General features: G+C 39.7%; 9 protein-coding genes and 1 non-coding gene across 10 annotated transcripts; 6 read left to right on the top strand and 4 right to left on the bottom strand.

The window, feature by feature from the left end:
• Positions 1-118: 118 nt before the first annotated feature.
• On the bottom strand, positions 119-2,749 carry I206_101709 (uncharacterized protein; the record flags this gene model as incomplete). Its single annotated transcript, XM_019158030.1, has 7 exons — positions 119-404; positions 471-958; positions 1,023-1,265; positions 1,325-1,501; positions 1,582-1,848; positions 1,928-2,233; positions 2,309-2,749. 7 exons carry the CDS (start codon positions 2,747-2,749, stop codon positions 119-121), a joined length of 2,208 nt encoding a protein of 735 aa, XP_019008643.1.
• Positions 2,750-4,362: 1,613 nt separating this feature from the next.
• Positions 4,363-5,879, bottom strand: I206_101708 (uncharacterized protein; the record flags this gene model as incomplete). The annotated part of the gene is made up of 3 exons (XM_070202444.1): positions 4,363-4,694; positions 4,778-5,588; positions 5,673-5,879. The coding sequence occupies 3 exons, from the start codon at positions 5,877-5,879 to the stop codon at positions 4,363-4,365; spliced, it is 1,350 nt and encodes a 449-aa protein (XP_070058545.1).
• A 1,130-nt stretch (positions 5,880-7,009) lies between these two features.
• Positions 7,010-9,755, bottom strand: I206_101707 (uncharacterized protein; the record flags this gene model as incomplete). Its single annotated transcript, XM_019158032.1, has 10 exons — positions 7,010-7,132; positions 7,204-7,298; positions 7,368-7,845; positions 7,903-8,147; positions 8,216-8,244; positions 8,297-8,481; positions 8,540-9,060; positions 9,116-9,212; positions 9,270-9,416; positions 9,468-9,755. 10 exons carry the CDS (start codon positions 9,753-9,755, stop codon positions 7,010-7,012), a joined length of 2,208 nt encoding a protein of 735 aa, XP_019008645.1.
• A 530-nt stretch (positions 9,756-10,285) lies between these two features.
• I206_101706 (uncharacterized protein) lies at positions 10,286-11,711 on the top strand (the record flags this gene model as incomplete). The annotated part of the gene is made up of 8 exons (XM_019158033.2): positions 10,286-10,371; positions 10,441-10,549; positions 10,605-10,754; positions 10,804-10,834; positions 10,903-11,338; positions 11,394-11,471; positions 11,534-11,638; positions 11,690-11,711. The coding sequence occupies 8 exons, from the start codon at positions 10,286-10,288 to the stop codon at positions 11,709-11,711; spliced, it is 1,017 nt and encodes a 338-aa protein (XP_019008646.2).
• Positions 11,712-11,747: 36 nt separating this feature from the next.
• Positions 11,748-11,951, top strand: I206_101705 (uncharacterized protein; the record flags this gene model as incomplete). The annotated part of the gene is made up of 1 exon (XM_070202443.1): positions 11,748-11,951. The coding sequence occupies one exon, from the start codon at positions 11,748-11,750 to the stop codon at positions 11,949-11,951; it is 204 nt and encodes a 67-aa protein (XP_070058544.1).
• A 27-nt stretch (positions 11,952-11,978) lies between these two features.
• I206_101704 (uncharacterized protein) lies at positions 11,979-12,663 on the top strand (the record flags this gene model as incomplete). The annotated part of the gene is made up of 5 exons (XM_070202442.1): positions 11,979-12,018; positions 12,077-12,135; positions 12,204-12,292; positions 12,345-12,467; positions 12,528-12,663. 5 exons carry the CDS (start codon positions 11,979-11,981, stop codon positions 12,661-12,663), a joined length of 447 nt encoding a protein of 148 aa, XP_070058543.1.
• A 108-nt stretch (positions 12,664-12,771) lies between these two features.
• On the bottom strand, positions 12,772-15,212 carry I206_101703 (uncharacterized protein; the record flags this gene model as incomplete). Its single annotated transcript, XM_070202441.1, has 8 exons — positions 12,772-13,289; positions 13,351-13,443; positions 13,526-13,754; positions 13,803-14,606; positions 14,652-14,847; positions 14,915-15,013; positions 15,080-15,090; positions 15,150-15,212. The coding sequence occupies 8 exons, from the start codon at positions 15,210-15,212 to the stop codon at positions 12,772-12,774; spliced, it is 2,013 nt and encodes a 670-aa protein (XP_070058542.1).
• A 428-nt stretch (positions 15,213-15,640) lies between these two features.
• Positions 15,641-15,755, top strand: I206_101702. Its single transcript, XR_002021938.2, has one exon. It is a non-coding gene; the product is annotated as a 5S ribosomal RNA (ribosomal RNA).
• A 550-nt stretch (positions 15,756-16,305) lies between these two features.
• I206_101701 (uncharacterized protein) lies at positions 16,306-16,653 on the top strand (the record flags this gene model as incomplete). Its single annotated transcript, XM_019158035.1, has 1 exon — positions 16,306-16,653. One exon carries the CDS (start codon positions 16,306-16,308, stop codon positions 16,651-16,653), a length of 348 nt encoding a protein of 115 aa, XP_019008648.1.
• Positions 16,654-16,982: 329 nt separating this feature from the next.
• Positions 16,983-18,613, top strand: I206_101700 (uncharacterized protein; the record flags this gene model as incomplete). Its single annotated transcript, XM_070202440.1, has 7 exons — positions 16,983-17,446; positions 17,516-17,578; positions 17,635-17,702; positions 17,764-17,840; positions 17,896-17,958; positions 18,039-18,106; positions 18,199-18,613. 7 exons carry the CDS (start codon positions 16,983-16,985, stop codon positions 18,611-18,613), a joined length of 1,218 nt encoding a protein of 405 aa, XP_070058541.1.
• Positions 18,614-19,072: the final 459 nt, after the last annotated feature.

Here is a 19,072-nt window from a genome sequence, read left to right as displayed (position 1 = left end):
ATTCAGATCGAATATGAATACATTTTATGGGGAAATTCGAGACCAGCTCGATATTGTATTCCCTTTTACGCCTTTTAAAGATGCGTATTTCCTAGACTTCTTCTTGAATGCCTTTTTCTTAGAACCCTGGTCCACTAGGTTTAAATCCTAAATCGTAAATTTTTCTTTCAAAGTCTTTCAAATGCTCATCATCTCTCCATTGAACAACCTCAATTGGACTTTGTTCCCAATCTGGATATATCACTCCTACAAATTCTTCCTCTTCTTCTTCTTTCTCCCCTTCTGCATTCTCGTGTGACTCTGGCACTGGTGATAAAGAAGCTTGTTCTTCCATGATTCTCTTACGTTCTGCATCAGCTTCTTTACGCTCTTCAGGTCGCGGATCGATGTAATCGAGATCAATACTATAGTATCATAAAGCGGTATCAGCTATCAATCGTAGTTTTTTTTTCATACTTGTGATAACTCACCATAAGGCTGAAATCCAACCACCATGATATTTGACCTTTATACCTCTTTCCCGAGCCGCACGACGCATTATCATTTCTTTAGCTGGTGATCTAGCTGTACCATCCTCTTGAGCGTCCGCAAGCATATCACAATCTACATCTCCTAATCCAGGCAAGATACCATCAGAAGGTTTAGTTTCAGGTTCATTCAACCTTGCTGTAGCAGGAGTTGCGGGCCAAGTATTAAACAAAGGCATTTGTTTGGTTCTTCCCCATGAGTAACCTCTTCCTACACCTGAAGGAATTTGTTTCAATAGATTATAATGAACAAATAAAGGTTCTCCCCATGAATCATGTTGAAGCATTGTATGCGAACAGAAATCACCAGAGGCTGTACCGGAAGGTAAAGCGGCTGCTCCAACCCATCGCCCGGGTACAGCCCACCTTTTTCGTAATGCTAACATAGCCCATCGGAATATATCTTTATCACCGTCGGAAAAGTAGAACCACTAGATAATAGTTTACGCCATTAGCTCTCTTTCTAATATTGCACTATACAAAGAAGCTACTCACGAATTCATGTCTCTCCAACATGTATTTAATCAACAGGAATGTGTCCAGGTGTAATGATTTATCAATGAACATTTGACCAGTTTCCATTTCCCATTCGTTTCGACACTTGACACCAATTATACTCCAAATAGGATTATTTGCTGAAGTCTTCCAATAATCCGGTGTAGCCCATATTCCCAAACGTTTGTAATTCGGAGCATCGAACATATATGCGGGGTCTCGTGTAGGGATTGAATCAGAATCCTGTGAGGACCATCATTTAGCTGGTGAACCTCTTTCAAATCAATAGCTGGTGTACTTACAAGGTAAAGGACCTCCCTGAAAGGACTTTGAACGACAGCGAGAGCTTTGAGGTGGTATGATTTAGTCTTCTTGGCATCCTTCATTTGACCTGCAGCCTCCACCAATTCGGCATTCAATTCCTGCAGATCCTTGACAATAGGATCATCGACACTTGGTTTTTCACTTGGGAAATGATACTAAGTGCACCGTGCAGGAAAATCAATACCTCGTCCGGAACAACAAAGTGCTACAATAATGGAAGAGCGAATAAGCTTACAATTTGCACAGGTAATTCACTTCCATAGCTCCTTAACATTTGTAAACTCCATTTGACTCTTTGTAAAGTATCTGCATTTCCAGCAACCATAACTATCCCTCTACCTTGTCCAACTTGTTCAATCTCTCCTCTATTCAGAACACCTTCCATATGATCTATCAAATCCATTCGATAATCATGAAGAGATGATCGATTGACTGATGCCCATAAATTGGCAGAATGCTGAATCATATGGGTATTATGTTGTTCCGATATAGTATCGCATTGCTAAGTGGTTTTAGAATTTCAAGGTTAATTATGTTTTCAATAATCAGACTGAAAAGGTTTTTTGAAGGAATAAACTCACCTCCAAATTCCATTGGACAAAACCACCATGTTCAACTTCACCTTCTACTTCACCACGTCCACCAGGAGCTTCTCGCCATGCATCTAACCTTTCTCGAAGACTTGCAGTTATAGGTAATGGCTGAGAAGCAATATCGATAACACGTTTACCTTGAGCTTGAGCATTTGAATAGATCGTCTTATGTTTTACCCCTGCAGGCGTGGAAAGCTGGAATGGATATCTAAAAGGTTTTTTAGGTTTCTTCTTATTGATAGGATTATTTGAAGTTGAATGAGAGTCAACATTGTTGGAGGATAGGCTTATTGACTAAATCAGACGAATATAAATCAGCGACCTTCATCCTTCGTTCATTTCGAATCTAAACATCTTGAATTGACTTACATTGGATTGAGTATGTAATCCTATAATCGCTAAACTCAAAACAAATAGCAATATGAGAACCCTTTTAACAAATATACTATGTGGACCTTTTCTTATAAACATTTTTGTCCTGGTCAACATTCCCGAATTATTTCTCCAATCTGATGATGATAATGATGATGTTGGGAAAGGATAACTTTGATCATTATTATGACCTTGTTCAAGTTTACCAGGAGAAGGTAATAACGGAGTTTGACAATTTATATCTAAACCTCCATCTGAAGAACTAGTTTGTGAATCTGTTGTTTGATTATGAATTTGATTATTATGAAATCCATTAATTGGTGAATTGTCAGGTATAGGTGATAATTGTGAAGAATTATACGGTTTTGTAAAAAATGGTGATGATTTTTCTGTTATTGGAATATGTAATTTTGGTTTAGGTAAATTTGAAGATGGCATTATTCAACAAATGATAAGGCTATAATGATATTGCTTTAAGATTTTAGACTCTTTGTATTGGAGTAATTGCTTTGTTAAGAAAGTTATTGAGATATCTCAAGTCGATCTTGATTCGAATTATATAATAAAATTGTCTTTTTTTTACTTATACATGTATGAAAATCCGCTTTTCAAAATGTTGTTGATACCTATTTCTGCGATTTGAGTATAGCTTTTTGCTGAGCTTTAACGACTCAGCCTGAGAAGAATAAGATTGATTTTCCGCTGACCCAGTCTTCAGATTCAACCTCGCTAATAGGAAAACAGTTGTATATACAGTATCAATGTGGAATATCTAATCATTTTGGTACGTCAGCTACGAGTATTGGTTTCAACTTCGCCGTAGTGTTCCAATTGTAAGGTCGAAACAAATCCACTTCACACGCAGTTCCAAATCAACAATTATATTGTCGATAAACAACTTTCCGCAGTATAGAATCTTTTCTTTTTTTGGGAACTTTGTATCGAAAAACAAGATTTAAACTCACCCTAGAATCGAATACTCGAAAAAGGTATATTTACTTCTTTTTCCGCAGTCTTATTTTACTCAGTAAACGCAGTAAAAAGTGGAAACTATTTGAAACAGGTTTTTATAAAAAGTAACAACAAAAACAGCTAAACGTTATACATGCATTTCTCTACTACAGATTTAAGATGGTAATCTTAGTGATCTAGTCCGAAGAATGCTATAGATAGACAGTAATTCTTAGTAAATCAAGAGCAATGACGTTGTTGCTTTAATATGAGATTCTTTTCGCAGTTTAAATGGATTTTCAAGAAAACCCTGAATTTGCAATTAGCTTAATTGGGATTCTAGAACATCATCATCATCATTCACCCTTTCGGGAATTAAAGTGACTCACTCACTGCACATACATACATTTATTCATACATACCACTTATGAGTTTAAACGGCTGAAAGTTGGTCAAAGTCCGCGAATGACTGCACTACGATCCTGATTCTACTAAACATGCATAGGCTATATACTACCATACAATATACATACTCGACATAATCTCGATACTTCGAAACCTTGCCTGCGTGGTGCAAACAATCAATCAATTCTGTCCCCTTCACTACCGACTACTTCGAGTCCTTCGGAAAGTCAAAAGAAACCTTCAGACCTTAGAGGAGGGTCCAGCCAAATGATTTCCTAGTCTACTGATGTGTATTCGGCTTTTCTCGCTCACGCATCAGACACGGCTCAAGCCCAAGGGGCGAGCGGGTGAGGGACGCGGAGTCAATGAGATTACCAAATACCAACAATGAGATAAAGGCTCGATCATTCAGTAAAATCCCCAATAAAGTCCTATAAGTGAACAATGACAACCCTCGAGACCTAAAGGGAGGCAGTAGTAGAAAACATGAATCCAATCGAGAGCTCGAAACCAACATTTCCAGATTGTCCGTGTATCTTTCCAATAATCCGCACTATCCATATAAGACATGTTTACTTGACTTGCTGTTCGGGGATATCATGGTGAATGGTGAAAAGGTTTCTTTACCAATTATTTTTACTTGTTTAGCTGTTCGATATGCTTGTGCTTCTGACTCCAAAGGTCCTATCTAGTTTCTATACTACAACGTTTTCTCCGTTTCCTCCAAACCATTCCATTCCCAGAAAACTACCATTGTTTTGTTCATGTTCATTCGTTAATTGATTTTCAGTCTCTGATTTATTGTTTCTTCCTTCAATATCTTCGATCAAATTCTTCATCGCTTCATCCCAATTCTCCATTGATTCAACCGAAGTATTCAATTGATTGATTCCATTTTCGAATGCTCCATTCCACAAGCCACCATTGGCGTTGTTAACAAAGTTGTAGTTGACGTTGTTGTTGAAGTTATCCAACCTCTCTGATGTGCCAAAGCTATTACCAATCTCGCTACCAAAGCTATTCTGTCCTTCGTTATCAAGTCGTTTACTGTTGTTGTTGACAAAGTCGAAACCGTTGAATTGTTCCCCCTCGCCCGCTGCAGGGCCTTACCTTTCTCCGTATCGAAAGATACGGGTAAAGATAGGGTCGCCACCTCTGCTGGGTGGCGAGCGACGGGGTTCGCGGATCTCGTGACATTGTTTTCCAACATGACTTGCGTATTAGCTGAAGGTTGGATAGGTTTGGTTGTAGTAGAAGGGACATCGGAAATGGTGTTTGAATAGTATGGTGGGGAGAGTGTAGATTCTAAACCTGGAACTGATGGGACAGGAACAGGTGCTGAAAGGAATGAAGACCAATCAATGTTACTCGTCGTTGTAGGTGAGACAAGCTCGTGACTTGGTAGCTGAACCGAAGGTTTGACATCCTGAGACGTAGATAAACCTGAAAAGTTGGCGACCGCCACTACTTGCTTGACCAAGTTCTCCAAAAGCGAAATACGTTCTCGTAAAGCTGAATTTTCCGCTTTAAGTTGATCGACTTGGTTGTTGTTGTTCACAAAGGAAGGTTGCAAATTTCGGTCTGGGACTGGAGAAGGAAAATGATGTATGTTTGGTTTAACATCTTCCATATCCAAGTCAGCTGGAGGAGGAGCAACATTGGACAATCTAACTCCTGTACCATTGACTAATTCGGAAGGTATGCCGAGATCGTTCGCGAGTGAAATAACGCTCTGTGCGGGTGATGCTTCCCTACCACTGTAAGACGATGGCGAAACGGGTGAACCAGAATTTGACATGCTCTCTCCTCCCTTCAATGCTCTATTTTCAGCCTCAAGCTCGACTACCCTTTGTTCAAGGAATGCTAAATGAGCCTTGCGTTGATTTCTTGAACGTTGCGCTGACTCTCGGTTACGAATTGTCTGTGTAACAATATCGGATTAGCGATACATGCATATGAAAATTACCAACACAGAGATGACATGAGATGTTTAATCTGAACTCACTCTGGCCTCTTTCCTGGCGATTTTAGCTTTTAAGTCCTCCGGCAGATTGCTACCTTCATGCTCGGATTCCTCCTTGTCCTCTAAATCATCTTCATCATCGTTCGGTGCTGATGACGTGGAAGCTCTAGGTCGCTTTGCGGCCTTGTGCAAAGTAGGTGAAGGTGCTGATCTTTTGGATGACGAAGCTACGGCGTTGGAAGAAGACATGACGATGATGGAATGATGGATAGATGAAAGAACTATAAATGATGAAAATGGAAGTACAAAAAAAGGAATAAAGAGGTATACGTTTTAAGAGTCAATCGAAAGTGTAAATGGTATATGTATGTGTCAATAAAATGTTTAAAATAGCTGTACAACGAAAATGAAATGGGGTATGGTGGTTTAGAATGAGAATGGGGTTTAGTACGAAATACAAATGAGTGGGAATAAGTGGGTGATCGACGTGGAATCATCTAGCTCTTATATCAATATCCGACGTGGAGCTTTGTTAAAACAGTTAAAACGGAATCAAAGTTTCAATCATTCAGGGTAAACAGAAACTGAATGCAGTGTACCTTTTTAAACTTGCTCTCTCTTTGTCCCGGCTTTCCCTTTTGTTAAAGGATAATCAGACTCAATCGATTCTTCCTTTGTTCGGCCGCGAACAAACTAAATAAACGTTCTTGTAATACACAAAGGATCATAGCCTCACACAACAGAGTAGAGTTTGTGTGAAATCGATAATTCCCGTAATCCTGTGAAAGGTTAAATTTGTTCAACACGTTCATGATGCAATTCAACATCTACTTAAAAAGAGTACCCAGGCGGTCTAGACCTTTTATATGATTTAATTGATTGTCATCGCTTATGTTATCTGATACAGAGCTAACCTGATGCATCAAAGTGTTGGCACAAACCAAAGACAATCTAGTGTCACACATGCGTAACTATGAAACATGGCACACCTTTATCCCCAATCACCAAAATAATCATAAGTGATTCGGTTTAACGGTCAATCAATCTCGATGGTCATTGATCGAACCTCTTACAAATTGACATCACACACACATGGCTACCTTTGTTCATATGCTACGGAGGTCGCAGTCGAATGACCGGTGATAAGGGGTTTTTATATTGTGAAAGGAAATACGACCATGCAATCAAAGGATTTTACCTCGTTCCCAAACAATATAATACATGCTATGCCATATTTCGTATTTAAATCGAATTTACAAATTAGCTATTTATCCCTATATACATATGCGATACCTTTGAATTCCTTTCAATTACTTCTTGCAACCTATGGCATGATTTATGAGCAAACGCCATACCAAATCTTAGGGCTATATGGCAGATTACTTACAAGTTCCATTTGTTGCATTTCCATTCCCATTCACATGCTTGCCATTGGTGAATGCCTCATTTGCGTAACGAGATTTAGCATCAACACTTGATGGTACATCAAGACCGGGATTTCGCTAGAATACACCATTGCAATCAGTATATATCTCCATCCGCATTAGTGTAATAAGTTGAAGATAATACTCACATCGAAGAATCCGGATGGTTTGAGATGAACTCTAAGGATTTCTACGGGCATAATTGGCCAATCTTCAGGTCTTGATATATGAGTAACACCGAAACCTATAAAGACATTTCAACTGTAAGCGGGAAATTTCGATAGGTAGGTAGAATTTGATCCAATGCACTTACATGGCCAACAAACAATATCTTTATTTACAATATCATCATCTCTGTTAATCCATGATTGTGAACCAAAATCTTTACCTCCAGGATTTTGATTTATATGTATATCTGAAGGGAATTTTTCATCATCCGAATAAGTAGTTACAAACATATTTTGTCTTGCAAATGGAGCTCTATTCCAAACTAATGAACCTGGTTTACCTAATAAAGGTGGCATATCTTTTGAAACTATTTTATAACCTATATTTCCACCTGTTGAAAAATGTTTTTTATTTGGATTTTCAATTGCCCATGATCTAGCTTTTGGTGCATCATAATTTGATACACTTTCTTTAGAAGTTTTGAAAAGTGTTTTAACAGTTTTAAATCCATTTCCATAGAAATTTGAATCACTTCCTACATCTTCATCATCTGGTACTGAATCAACTTGAACAACTTGATTTTTGATACCGTCAATCATAGGATCGATTCGGAGAGAGAAGAGCTAAGAATAAAACAATGTTAGCTAAGCTCGTCAAGCGCACAATATATCAAAACTAACGTGTTGATGATGTTGAGCGGCGATACGAGGAGCAACTTCTACTTCATGAGTTGGATCTCGGATTTCTCCAGGGGCTAGAGGATAAGCGTTGACGATACCAGTAGCTTTGACTTCAAGTTCTACTGAACCATCAAGGGAGAAGTTGAAGTAAAAGCCGTACTCGTAATTTGCTACGGTGCAGATGGAAGAAATGACCAATTTTCGGTTTCGGGCGACATGAGCTCGGTTATCTCTGAAGTCAGTGTCTAGTAATAATAGTGACAATCAGCTTGGGTGGCTCTGTGTGGTAAGTCTGTGAAAGCACAGTACTCACGTTTGTGAAGTATACCAGCGTCTTCCTCACTAAAAACTTTATCAGCGGTGTACCTCGGTAGACGCGAAAATGAATACCTACTGTATACAAATGGCTGATTTGATGGTTTGAACTCCTCCGTTTCTGGTACAGAAATCTGCGTCCAAGTAGGTGATGGAACCCAAACAATCACAGCCTAATGCGAGGGAATTGGCAAGAGCACCGACACCATATTCTCCAGTGTCGAACGCTTGTTTTCGATGATGAGGGAAAATCGTTTTCGCGTACTGCATAACCCATCATCAATCAGCAATGCTCGATTTGAATGAATACAGGTTAACTCACTGGAACAACCATTTCAGCTACTGACATCCTATAGAAAATTGGTCTAGTACCTTTGGCACCATCATCATATGTGATATTGGAAAGAACAAGACCTTCTCTAAATTCAAATCCAACATGCACTTTCCAATTTTGCCAACTCAATACACGACCATCAAGCGAATAACTAACACCTTCAGGTTGAACAACATGTAAGGGTTTAAGTGTATCTCGGACTTTGAAATTTGGTTCATCAAGAGCAATCTGCTCAGGTAAATAGTTTTGAGGTGAAAGAGGAGGAGCAAATCTTTCTCTTGGTGGTAATTTTTCGTAAGCTTCAGCTGAAGATACAGGATGAGCTTCACCCGGAGCTGGATTTTTAGGTGGATAGTCGATTGTTAGGACTTCTCCTGTATGTGAATCCAATACAGGAATGAAGTCACAGGGATGAGCGTAAAGGTTATCATTGGGTCGAAGTCGAGCAAAAATGAAACATTGTTGTAATCGTTTGCCAGGGAATCGTTCATCAAGACCGATACACCAACCTGTTTGAAGCTCTGTCAGCTTAAACTCGAGAATGTGGTATCAGGAGTAACTGACCATCAACTGCGATATCTTCTTGTTTGATACCAATGGCCTCACAAGCTTCACGAACCTTTGGATCTTTCTTACATACTTCCTCGGCCCAAATTAGCTCCTAACCTTGGCGTCAGCTTGCGGTCTGCTGTTATTCCACGAACTCAGGGGAGCTCACCTCGGTTTGTAAAGAAGGTTGTATGAGCTCATGTAATGGTGTCCAAACTGAAACCTTTGCTTCTTCTGAGGACTTGTGAGTCAAATTCGAAGGTAGGTCTACTACAGCTTCGAAACTTTGTGAAGTTACAGGGCAGATGAGATGGACCTATAATCAGGTCAGCCCGTATTCATAAGCAAGTGAAAACAATCCACTTACATCAGCTTGTCGTCGGACAGGCTCATCGGTAGAAGATTCTCCAACAGCGGCGAGTTCTTTGGCGGAGAATAAACCAGACCATCGGAGTACAGCATACTTTGGTGGTTCTTTCAAGCTGATACTATTGAATAGAGGTTTCTCAACTGGTTTCTCGGCTTTATAAGTATTCGCAGCTAGAAAAGCTCTGACAGCACCAACAGCATTACGAATTTCACTTGCTGAAAGTGGATCTAGAGGATGAGCACTTGATTGTTTGGGTAATGGAGGATTATCGAAGATTTGTACCATTTTGAGATGATTGCTTTGCGTCTTTGATTTGGAAGTTAGAAAAAGTAAATTACTGATCAACATTGACGATCTTATTATATGCTTTTCGCCGTATGAAAACAATCAGCCTAATTTAGGCAGAATTACCTATTGATTAACGGAAGAACCGGTTGAATGTTGAATTAGTTATTGAAAGCGCGCATTCTATCGTAAAGCTATTTTAAGTATTTTCAGCGTTTAAGATCATTCGGTTGGGTGAATTCCCTTATCACATGATTACGATTATTATCTATTCTCCCTGACTACCAATAAGATAGCAGAGGATCGTGGGGGAAATAAGGGATAAATTATTTTACCCATATTACCATCACTCATACTCCTTATCTCTCTTTAGCCGAATTTGTCAACATCACACTTGACCAGAAAAGAATCATGCGAGCGAGTAAAGATACATATATATCCCTCACATTTATTCCTTTTTGGCGAGATACTTCTAAGGTAATTATTCAATCGCGAATTTCAACGAGACCACCGAAAAGAAAAAGAATAGTATGACAAATGCCATGGTAGAAAATTCCCGTTCGATGGTTGAAACTCCTGAAACAAGAAGAGATGATGCAAGATTAGAAGATTTAGGGTAAGTTTAAGCCTCTTTGATGATTCTCTAGCATCAACAAGGTTAATAAAAACACAATTATGACCATAGGTATCATCCCGAATTAAAACGAGCTTTTTCAGCATGGGAGACTTTCGGTGTTGCATTCTCCATTATGGGAGTTGTGCCTTCCATAGCAAGCACAATCTTTTACAACCTTGTAGGTGATTCAAATCTGTGTCTTACTTTCAAGGAAAAAGCTAACATACTTGAAGCCATACGGTGGACCAGTAGGAATGATATGGGGCTGGCTTATCTCTTCAGTCTTGATCCTTTTCATTGGTCTTGCAATGGGTGAATTAGCGAGCTCCATGCCTACTTCTGGAGGATTGTATTTCTGGACCCATCGGTTAAGTCCGCCCAAAGTAAGTCGGTAGTCCTCGAACAGGTAGTCCGTCACTGATCAAGGTGTAGTATCGAGATTTCCTAGCTTGGATGGTTGGATGTAAGTTAACTATATATAGAAATTGTACAAAAAGGAAAAGTGAAAACTGATCGCGTGTTGCCAATCAGACAATTCGTTCCTTGGAAACGTATCGGCAGTGTCATCTCTCGCATGGGCATGTTCAGGAATCGTATTTGCAGCTGCTTCACTAAACAATTCAGACTTTGCTGCAACTGCAGCTCAACAATTTGGATTATACGTCGGAATCCTGATAATATGCGGAGCTTTTTGCGCATATGGAACCGAAATTTTCGCAAAAACTCAAACTCCAAGTGTTATCTTGAATGTGATTTTGGCTTTGGTTACAATTATTGGACTACCTATAGCCAGACGGCACGAACTAAACACTGCTTCTTTCACTTTTGGTGGATTTGTCAATTTAACAAGTTGGCCTAGTGGATGGGCATTCTTACTTTCCTTTTTGGCTCCCGTTTGGACCATTTGTAGTTTTGATTGTGCTGTTTCTTTGAGTGAAGAAGCAACTAATGCTGCTACCGCTGTACCGTAAGTTGACACACCCTCTTGGGAAAACTTGTCGCGGACGCTGATGATCCTGTAGTCAAGCAATAGTTGGTGCTATTGGTAGTGCTGGTATTTTGGGTACTGTCATACTCATCATTCTCGCCCTTACCATGGGGTAAGTGAATCGACTGAATATCTACGGGACGGGACGTCACAAGTGCTAATCGCTGTATACAGGCCTGATGTAGCCGCTATCAATGATGATGCTCTTGGACAACCTTTAGCTTATATCTATCTCCAGGCATTTGGCCAAAAAGGCTCTTTGGTAATCTGGTCTTTCATGTAAGTGTAGCCGCCGCGTTGAGAGTATTATGGTTCTGACATCTTTTTCAGGTGTATAGCTCGTGAGTTATGATATAAGACTTTAAATGCTGACTTTATAGAACTTTCAATGACTGCTTCTCTTGTCCTCCCATCTTCCCGACAAGCGTTTGCCTTCGCACGAGATGGCGCTTTGCCTTTCTCCAAATATTGGCATCATGTCGATTCTTGGACCGGAACACCGGTACGAACAGTATGGCTTGTAGTTGGATGTGCTATGCCCCTTGGAGCTCTGTGTTTCGCGGATCCAGTCAATTATTCAGCTATAAAGTAAGTCTCAACCATCTTTGACAAAAAGCTAATGATCAGTGCTATATTCTCCCTTGCTATCTTGGGTCCTTGTGAGCCTCAATTTCTTCTTTGTTAATTTATACTTTATCGCTAATTTGGTTATCTTAGATGTTGCATATGGAATCCCTATTGCAGCTAAGCTCATTTGGGGCAAAAACAATTTCGTAGTAAGTCCTTTAGTTAAACAAGGTTAGTCTTGTCTCGATTTTGTACTGATCATCGTCCTATACTTTAGCCCGGACCATGGTATCTTGGCCGTTTCAGTAGAGTTTGCGGACTCATAGCTGTTGTATGGATGACTTTTGCTGTCGTACTATTCTCATTGTGAGTAATTCTACTAGAATATCCATGGCTAGATACTAATTAGAATACTTAGCCCCGCCGATACTAATCCTAATGCTGGATCATTAAATTACGCCTGTGTTGTAGCGGGTGCAGTCTGGTTATTCGCTACTGTATATTGGTTCCTTCCTAAAATTGGTGGTAAAACATTCTTCCGGTGAATTTGATTCTTCAATCCTGCAAAGCTTTAGTGCTAATGACAAAATTGTCGATATAGCGGTCCGGTAACTACAGAACCTGATATGATACATGAAATACCACATGTTGAATCAGTTTCAAGTGATAGTAAAAAAGGCGGTAATGGTCAAATTGAAGAAAGAAGTGTATCTCGTGTTGAAACTATTGAATTGTAAATTGACGAAATCTTGGAAATACAATGTACAACTCATGCATATCATGTCGTTACAATCAATTATACAAGAAAGCCTGATAGCTTTTTAGGATCTGGGTTGAAGAATATTTCAACCACCTCTACCTGCTTGAATCATGAATGACATCAAAGCAGATTGAACAGCATCACCAGAAATAGAATTATCAGGTTGACCCGAAGAAGTAGTAAGACTTTCTAACCAATTTTCAGCAGACATATCAACAACTCCTCCCACTTGATTATTCCAATTAGTATCAAAAGTATCATTTATATCATTTGTGTTTAATCCAATATCGAAATCTGAATTCCATGTTGAATCTGTATTCGTAACCGTACCCAAAGCGTTATTAAAGTTCGAACCTGTATTGAAATGATTCCAATATAATTGAGGTAATTGAAATAGATTTGATGGATTTAACGTTGATTCCAAAGGAATATCGGAAGGATCTGGTCGAATAGGCGAAACGTTTCCGCTAATTGATAAATTACGTCGAATTGCATGTAAACCTGCTGGAAGGGAAGGTGATGCTGCAGTATCACCAGATCCAGGTAGAGGATCTGAAGGTTGATCTGATTCGGTTGATGATAAATGTAATCCACCCTTGATCACTATTAAGAATGACTTTGATCAATGCTGTCATTGATATCATCTGACCAAAAATTGACTCACACCCTTCGAAGAACAATCTATGTGATGAAGCTGCAGGCCATGATTTTGAAAATTCTCGAAGCCATATACAACATTGAGCAAAATTCACTTTAGCTTTATGTGCAGTATCGATATCAGGACTAGTTGTATCGAAAGCTAAAATCGTCAATTCTTTTTCCTTTTTGGTAAGACTTACCTTCAAATAAGGCTGTCAAACTTAAAATGTGTAAGACATCTGCACTAGCTACGGTCAATAAATTATGCCGATCAAGTAAAGTAAGAATGGCAATTGTGGCTTGAGCAGCATCTGAACAAGCTTGTCTTGCTGAGATAGGCTGTAAAGATGTATTGACCATTGGAGATTGAGCGATACCTTTGGAGCGTATAAATCGCGAATGATATAAAATACGAGTTGTATGGTACCACTGTAGCCATGTCAGCTTTTCCTCATCGATTCGGGTCAGTTGACTTACTGCGAGGAGTACAGCATGATGCGGTAAAGGAGAGGCAGATCCGTCAACATTCAGGTAAAGGGGTAACGCTCTGTACCAGCCATCAAGGTGTGTAGCCGGTCGTTCTGCCATGTATTGCTGTTTACCCGGTAAATCTTCCAAGAATTGATTATCCCACTCAGTCGTCATTGGTGGACAAGTAGGATCCATTTCCAAAACACCTTCAACGACCATCGCTAATCTGCAAGTCCATGCGAAGCAGCTCAACACATGGCCTCTACGAGGTATAACTCCGACACTCGAAGATATAGTTGCTGATATAGTAGGTGGTGGCCAAGCTTCGAATTCTTCCAATTCACTTGTTGAAGGTAAAGCAGTCGTTGTTCTCCGATAAGTAAGGAGGAAAGGTCGTCCAGTTTCTTCAGCCAATGTCTTATCTAGAACGTAAGTATTCCAATATACCCTTGACCTTATTTCTTGTTCTGTAGGGTCCGGTAATTTGCCTAGCCCACCAGGTGCTAAATTCAGCCCCATGTTTAAAGCCATACAGCATGCTCGTCCAGCATACATTGATGCACTTTGTTTATCCCCACATCCAGTTTGTCTGAGACTCAATAATAATAGGCTCTGTATAAGATCAATACGACATTCGTTTCTTGATTCATGTAAACTCTGTTCAGCCATCCGAAATAATCGTTCTGAAGGGAAACTATCTCCATCTTTCAGAGGCGTAACGCAAGCTGCGATTGCTAACATCGATAACAAAAGGGGTGAAGGAGCGGTGTGAGGGTTGAATGTTGCTTTATACACTAATGGCCAAACGTTCTACTTGATCAGCAAATTTCTGTAATGATTCGAACTTACATGAACATGGGTGAAGTAGAGTGGTAGTAGTTGATCGACAAGTTTGCTCGGTACTCCTCCAAAGGGTAATGTTCTCCTTGGGTAAGGCGGGGACACACGCTGAGAATCATTTTCTGGTGATTTGGGCTTTGTAGACCATCTATCAGAAGATCTGGGTGAAGCAGATCGACGATCTCCCTTTCTACCACCAGCTTGAGGTCCACTGAGACAGGCTTCGGATGTCAGCTCTCTTCCACACTGTCAAAAAGATAAGAATATTTGTGACTTACCGTTTTCTTACAGGTGCCATAAAAGTGCATTCCAATCCATTTTCTACACAGCTCTTACACGATATGTTATCGTTATCATACTCGCAGCGTGTCCTTCGACTGCATCAATGAAAATTCAGATCAGTCGGGAACTCGATATTTCTGGCAGAGATTGTAGATGCATACCTCTTACAATTCTACCGTCCAATTTGCGTTAGCGCATTCGCACTCATGCATAAAAATAAAAAATACGCACATCACAAGCTCTGGTTGATCGCCGTTGTGTCCTTGATGACTCACCTTCTGGGTTAGGTGACATACCTTATGAATTATGGTAAATATGGTTATGTTTACATGGATTAAAAGGTGAAGAGATAAGGCGGAAGAGATGGAAATGATCAGGCTCAAATGTATGTGTTATGCCCTGAACCGTCAGGATTTGGCGGAAGAATTTGTCAAGTATTCTTCCGGTAATTCTTCCGGATCCACATTGGCTTGAATGTTGAGCATGAAAGACCCAATAGGGCGTCCTGTGCTAGCTATGTATCTCAAGACGCTGTAAACGCCCAAGCTATCTATGTTTATTGTCAGGAAGAGTTATTTCGAAGCTCGGAGATAACCTGACGCAGTCGAAGCCGTGCGCAAGGGTCAAGAAGGTAAGAAAATGACCAAAGGCATATACACATGGGGTAGTGCGCAAATCCCTTCCAACACTAGATAATTGACTTGTTGAAGGGAATCTTCATCTACGGCCATAGAATCCAGAAAGCACCGGGTCCCGTCTGCTCCCCGCAGTTAAGTTGGATATCGCTCGGTTAGTACCAAGGTGGGGGACCACTTGGGAATCCCGGGTGCTGTAGTTTTTGCTTTTTTGAGTGGTTGTTGAATGGATAAGTCCTCAACCCGTCTGGTGTGATGAACATCTTGAAGAACAGGGATGAATGGGAGATCTGCTCATTAGGCCATGTCTCAGGGAGACTTGTGTGTGTATGTGTGTCTTCTTGGTCTGTGCACTTCCAACAATGCGATTTGATGCAATTGTAATTTTCCGATGATGTTTCAGCTTGGACCGTTTGTTCTGCTATGGGACAAAAAGTACAACGGCGATCGCCGATCTTTTTTTTGACTTTTTGCCGCCGCCATTCGTTTTGCCTACGCCTTCGTCATGATCAATCGGGATCTTTAGTAAGCTATAAAATATTTATTCGAAGATTGTGATTAAACAACAGCACGAGCAGATTATTTTATCACCGATTCCACTCAGCTCTAGAGACCCATTAGGACTATTCCAGTAAATAAAGCGTAACACTATCTCAAGTGAGTAATGGTGGGATTGACATCCCGACATTCATGCTCGTTTATCCCGATTTCAGTTCTTTCGCTGATTGATTATCTTTTAACCTTACCTTAGAATGCCACCAGCACCAACACTCAAAGAAGTTCAATCGCTTTATTCTGCTTTCCAAAATACATCAAACAGATTCACTTCATATAATTTTCATAATTACTTTTTACGTCGTACTCATTTAGCTTTCAAACCTATATTAGAATCTTTATCACCTTCTGCAGGATCAGAAATTCAAGCTAAACAAATTGATCCTACTGAATTATCAAAATGGTTTTCAGAACAACAAAAAGAATTAGAAATTATTAAACGTGCTGCAGAAGTAAATAGAATGTTTCAAGGTCCTAAACTTGTTGTTGAACATGCTAGACCTATTACTGCTGGTGGAGGATCAGGTGCAGAAGCTAGTCCTTAAGATAGATCAAACTCTTCGTTCGTGGTATGTCTTAATGTGTAGAACTATTCTTATTTCTGGACGACTAATGGGATTTACGATTAGGTCCCATATATCTCGAGTAGAATGTGTATCAATATGTAATGCACCATTAAACAAACGATCCTTTCTTGATGTCTCCGCTTTTTTATCATACTCAACAGCACTCCTTTGACAATGACTAAATAAGATCAGCTATTTTACTCATAATTGCGTTGCTCACACTGACCGGAACACTTTCCTGAGTATTGATAGCTCGTGAATAAAAAGATGTAATTGATTGACCTTATAATCTGACTATATAACTTATAATGTCCGCATATAACCCCAATAGACCACAACGATCAATACAGGACGAAGAATCTGATATTGGCTTGACACCCCCCTCGACCAGAAAATCCAAGAATAAATTCAAACATAAGGAGAAGATAGAAAATGCAGAAGATAATGAAAGATTCAAAATTCCTTCAATACCTAAAAAGAAATTAATAATTTGGCGAATTAGCATAATTTTGTTATTTATCATTCCGAGTTGTTTATTATACCTTATAACTTGTTCTAATCCTTCATGGAGAACAAATTGGTCTGTTGTCAAAATACATTTATCTTCACAAGAATGGGGCACGATTTCTTCTAAAGGCAAAAATATTGGAATATCCTATAATGCAACTCTGACCAGGAGAATAATGGATGAAGAAGAAGAAGGCTTGACAGATGGAGGTTGGTTGAGTGTGAACATGTGGGGATGGTGTTTACAAGATATCTCAAAAACCGAGTGAGTATTTGAAGATAATGGTATTATCCACATTTTATGATTGTGGAGACTGAATTATACTTGTGCTAGAACTATCTGTTCAACTGAAAATATGTTATTTGACTTGGATAAGCTATTAGGTGAACAATCTATGTAAGTCAATTGATCCTTTTTGTTCTCACTTCTTTTATCTTGATGACGCGAGATAGATCGAGCGCTCCTTCTGGAGATGATTTCAACTTTCTCCTAACACACGGACTAATATTACATGGTATCAGTGAGTCAATCCCTACTTTCGTAACCTTACATTTCATTCAAAATCTTAACGATCTTTATAGCTATGGTGATCGCTATGACTGCTATAATACCTATGGTTTTGATGTTGTACAGGACCATAAAGGCGAAAAATCCTACTGTAAGTTTCGATTTGTCAGTCAAAGTACCGAACATACCCCTGATTGTGTATATAGGTAGAAAGTGGTTGGTTCGAGCATGGAATTTTATTGACCGGTAACACACTTTGCCTTATCACTGTAAGTCATACAAGCTTTTTTTATGATCGCTCGACTTTCGTTTTTGCCAGATGTTGACGTTACGCTGAAATTTCAATTAGTACATAATCGATAGATCTCTGAAAACAAGCGTACAAAATCACCTGAAAAGCCATAAAATTGTATCAGGGTAAGTGCAAAATTATGATCTCCACCATTCGTCATCATGATCAGTCTCCCGATGTTAAATGCTTCTGAGCTCATGAGTCTCAAATACTGTAGACAAGCTGTGACAGTTACAGGCGTATCATGCGTATTATTAACCCTTACGTTTCTTTTATCTGGTCTCCCCTCATTCTATTTCCATATGAAAAGACAAACTCAATTAGCTAGATTCTTAGAAGATGGAGAAGATGAGGATGAAGAAGATGAAAACCAAATGCAAATACCAGTACGAAACACAAAGCCGAAAGTGAAGAGATCCAGGACAAAAAGATACGCTGATAAGCTTTTCAATATGAATGAGAGGAGTGGCTTCGAAAGGTCAACACAGCCCAAGAAGAAGGGATCGTTGTCTAGGTGGACGAGCAGGCGAGGAAGAAAGGGACGAAGGCGGAAAGATGAGAGATCTGGTGATCATTCAGAAAGAGACAGGAGGGGAAGGAGACAGAAAGACGGGAGGAGACGGTACAGGTAACAAAGAACACGGAAGACCCGAATGTCCACTCTCGGCATTGCAGTACCGGTATCAAATACAAATCCCTGCTAAGAAGGTATGTCAAAACAGTCAAGGACGATCTGAGCGAGATATTTTCAGAGACAGATACGCGCGATTATGTCTTGAGCTTTATGGTCGTCATCAACGATCTATTCGAGGTTATCTTAATCTTCATTGCAGTATCCTCTCGATATGATGATTTATTTGATGGGCCTATGTTTACATTATATCTTTTACCTGTCTTCATTAAATGCGTTTTATACCGGAGCGGGGTTTACAAGCTTAAAGCAAAGATCAAGATTCATCGGAAGTCGGGCCGGCTGATATAAAAGTGAAATGAGCGGTCCAAGATGATTTGCAAACCCTGAATGATGGGATGAGTATTGAAAAAGTGGAAATCACCGTTGCGGAATAATAATATTGAGATTACCCTGAAAT

Source organism: Kwoniella pini, chromosome 2, assembly GCF_000512605.2.
Source record: "Kwoniella pini CBS 10737 chromosome 2, complete sequence".
NCBI classification, from domain to species: Eukaryota; Fungi; Basidiomycota; class Tremellomycetes; order Tremellales; family Cryptococcaceae; genus Kwoniella; species Kwoniella pini.
This window is presented reverse-complemented; position numbering and strand designations above follow the sequence as displayed.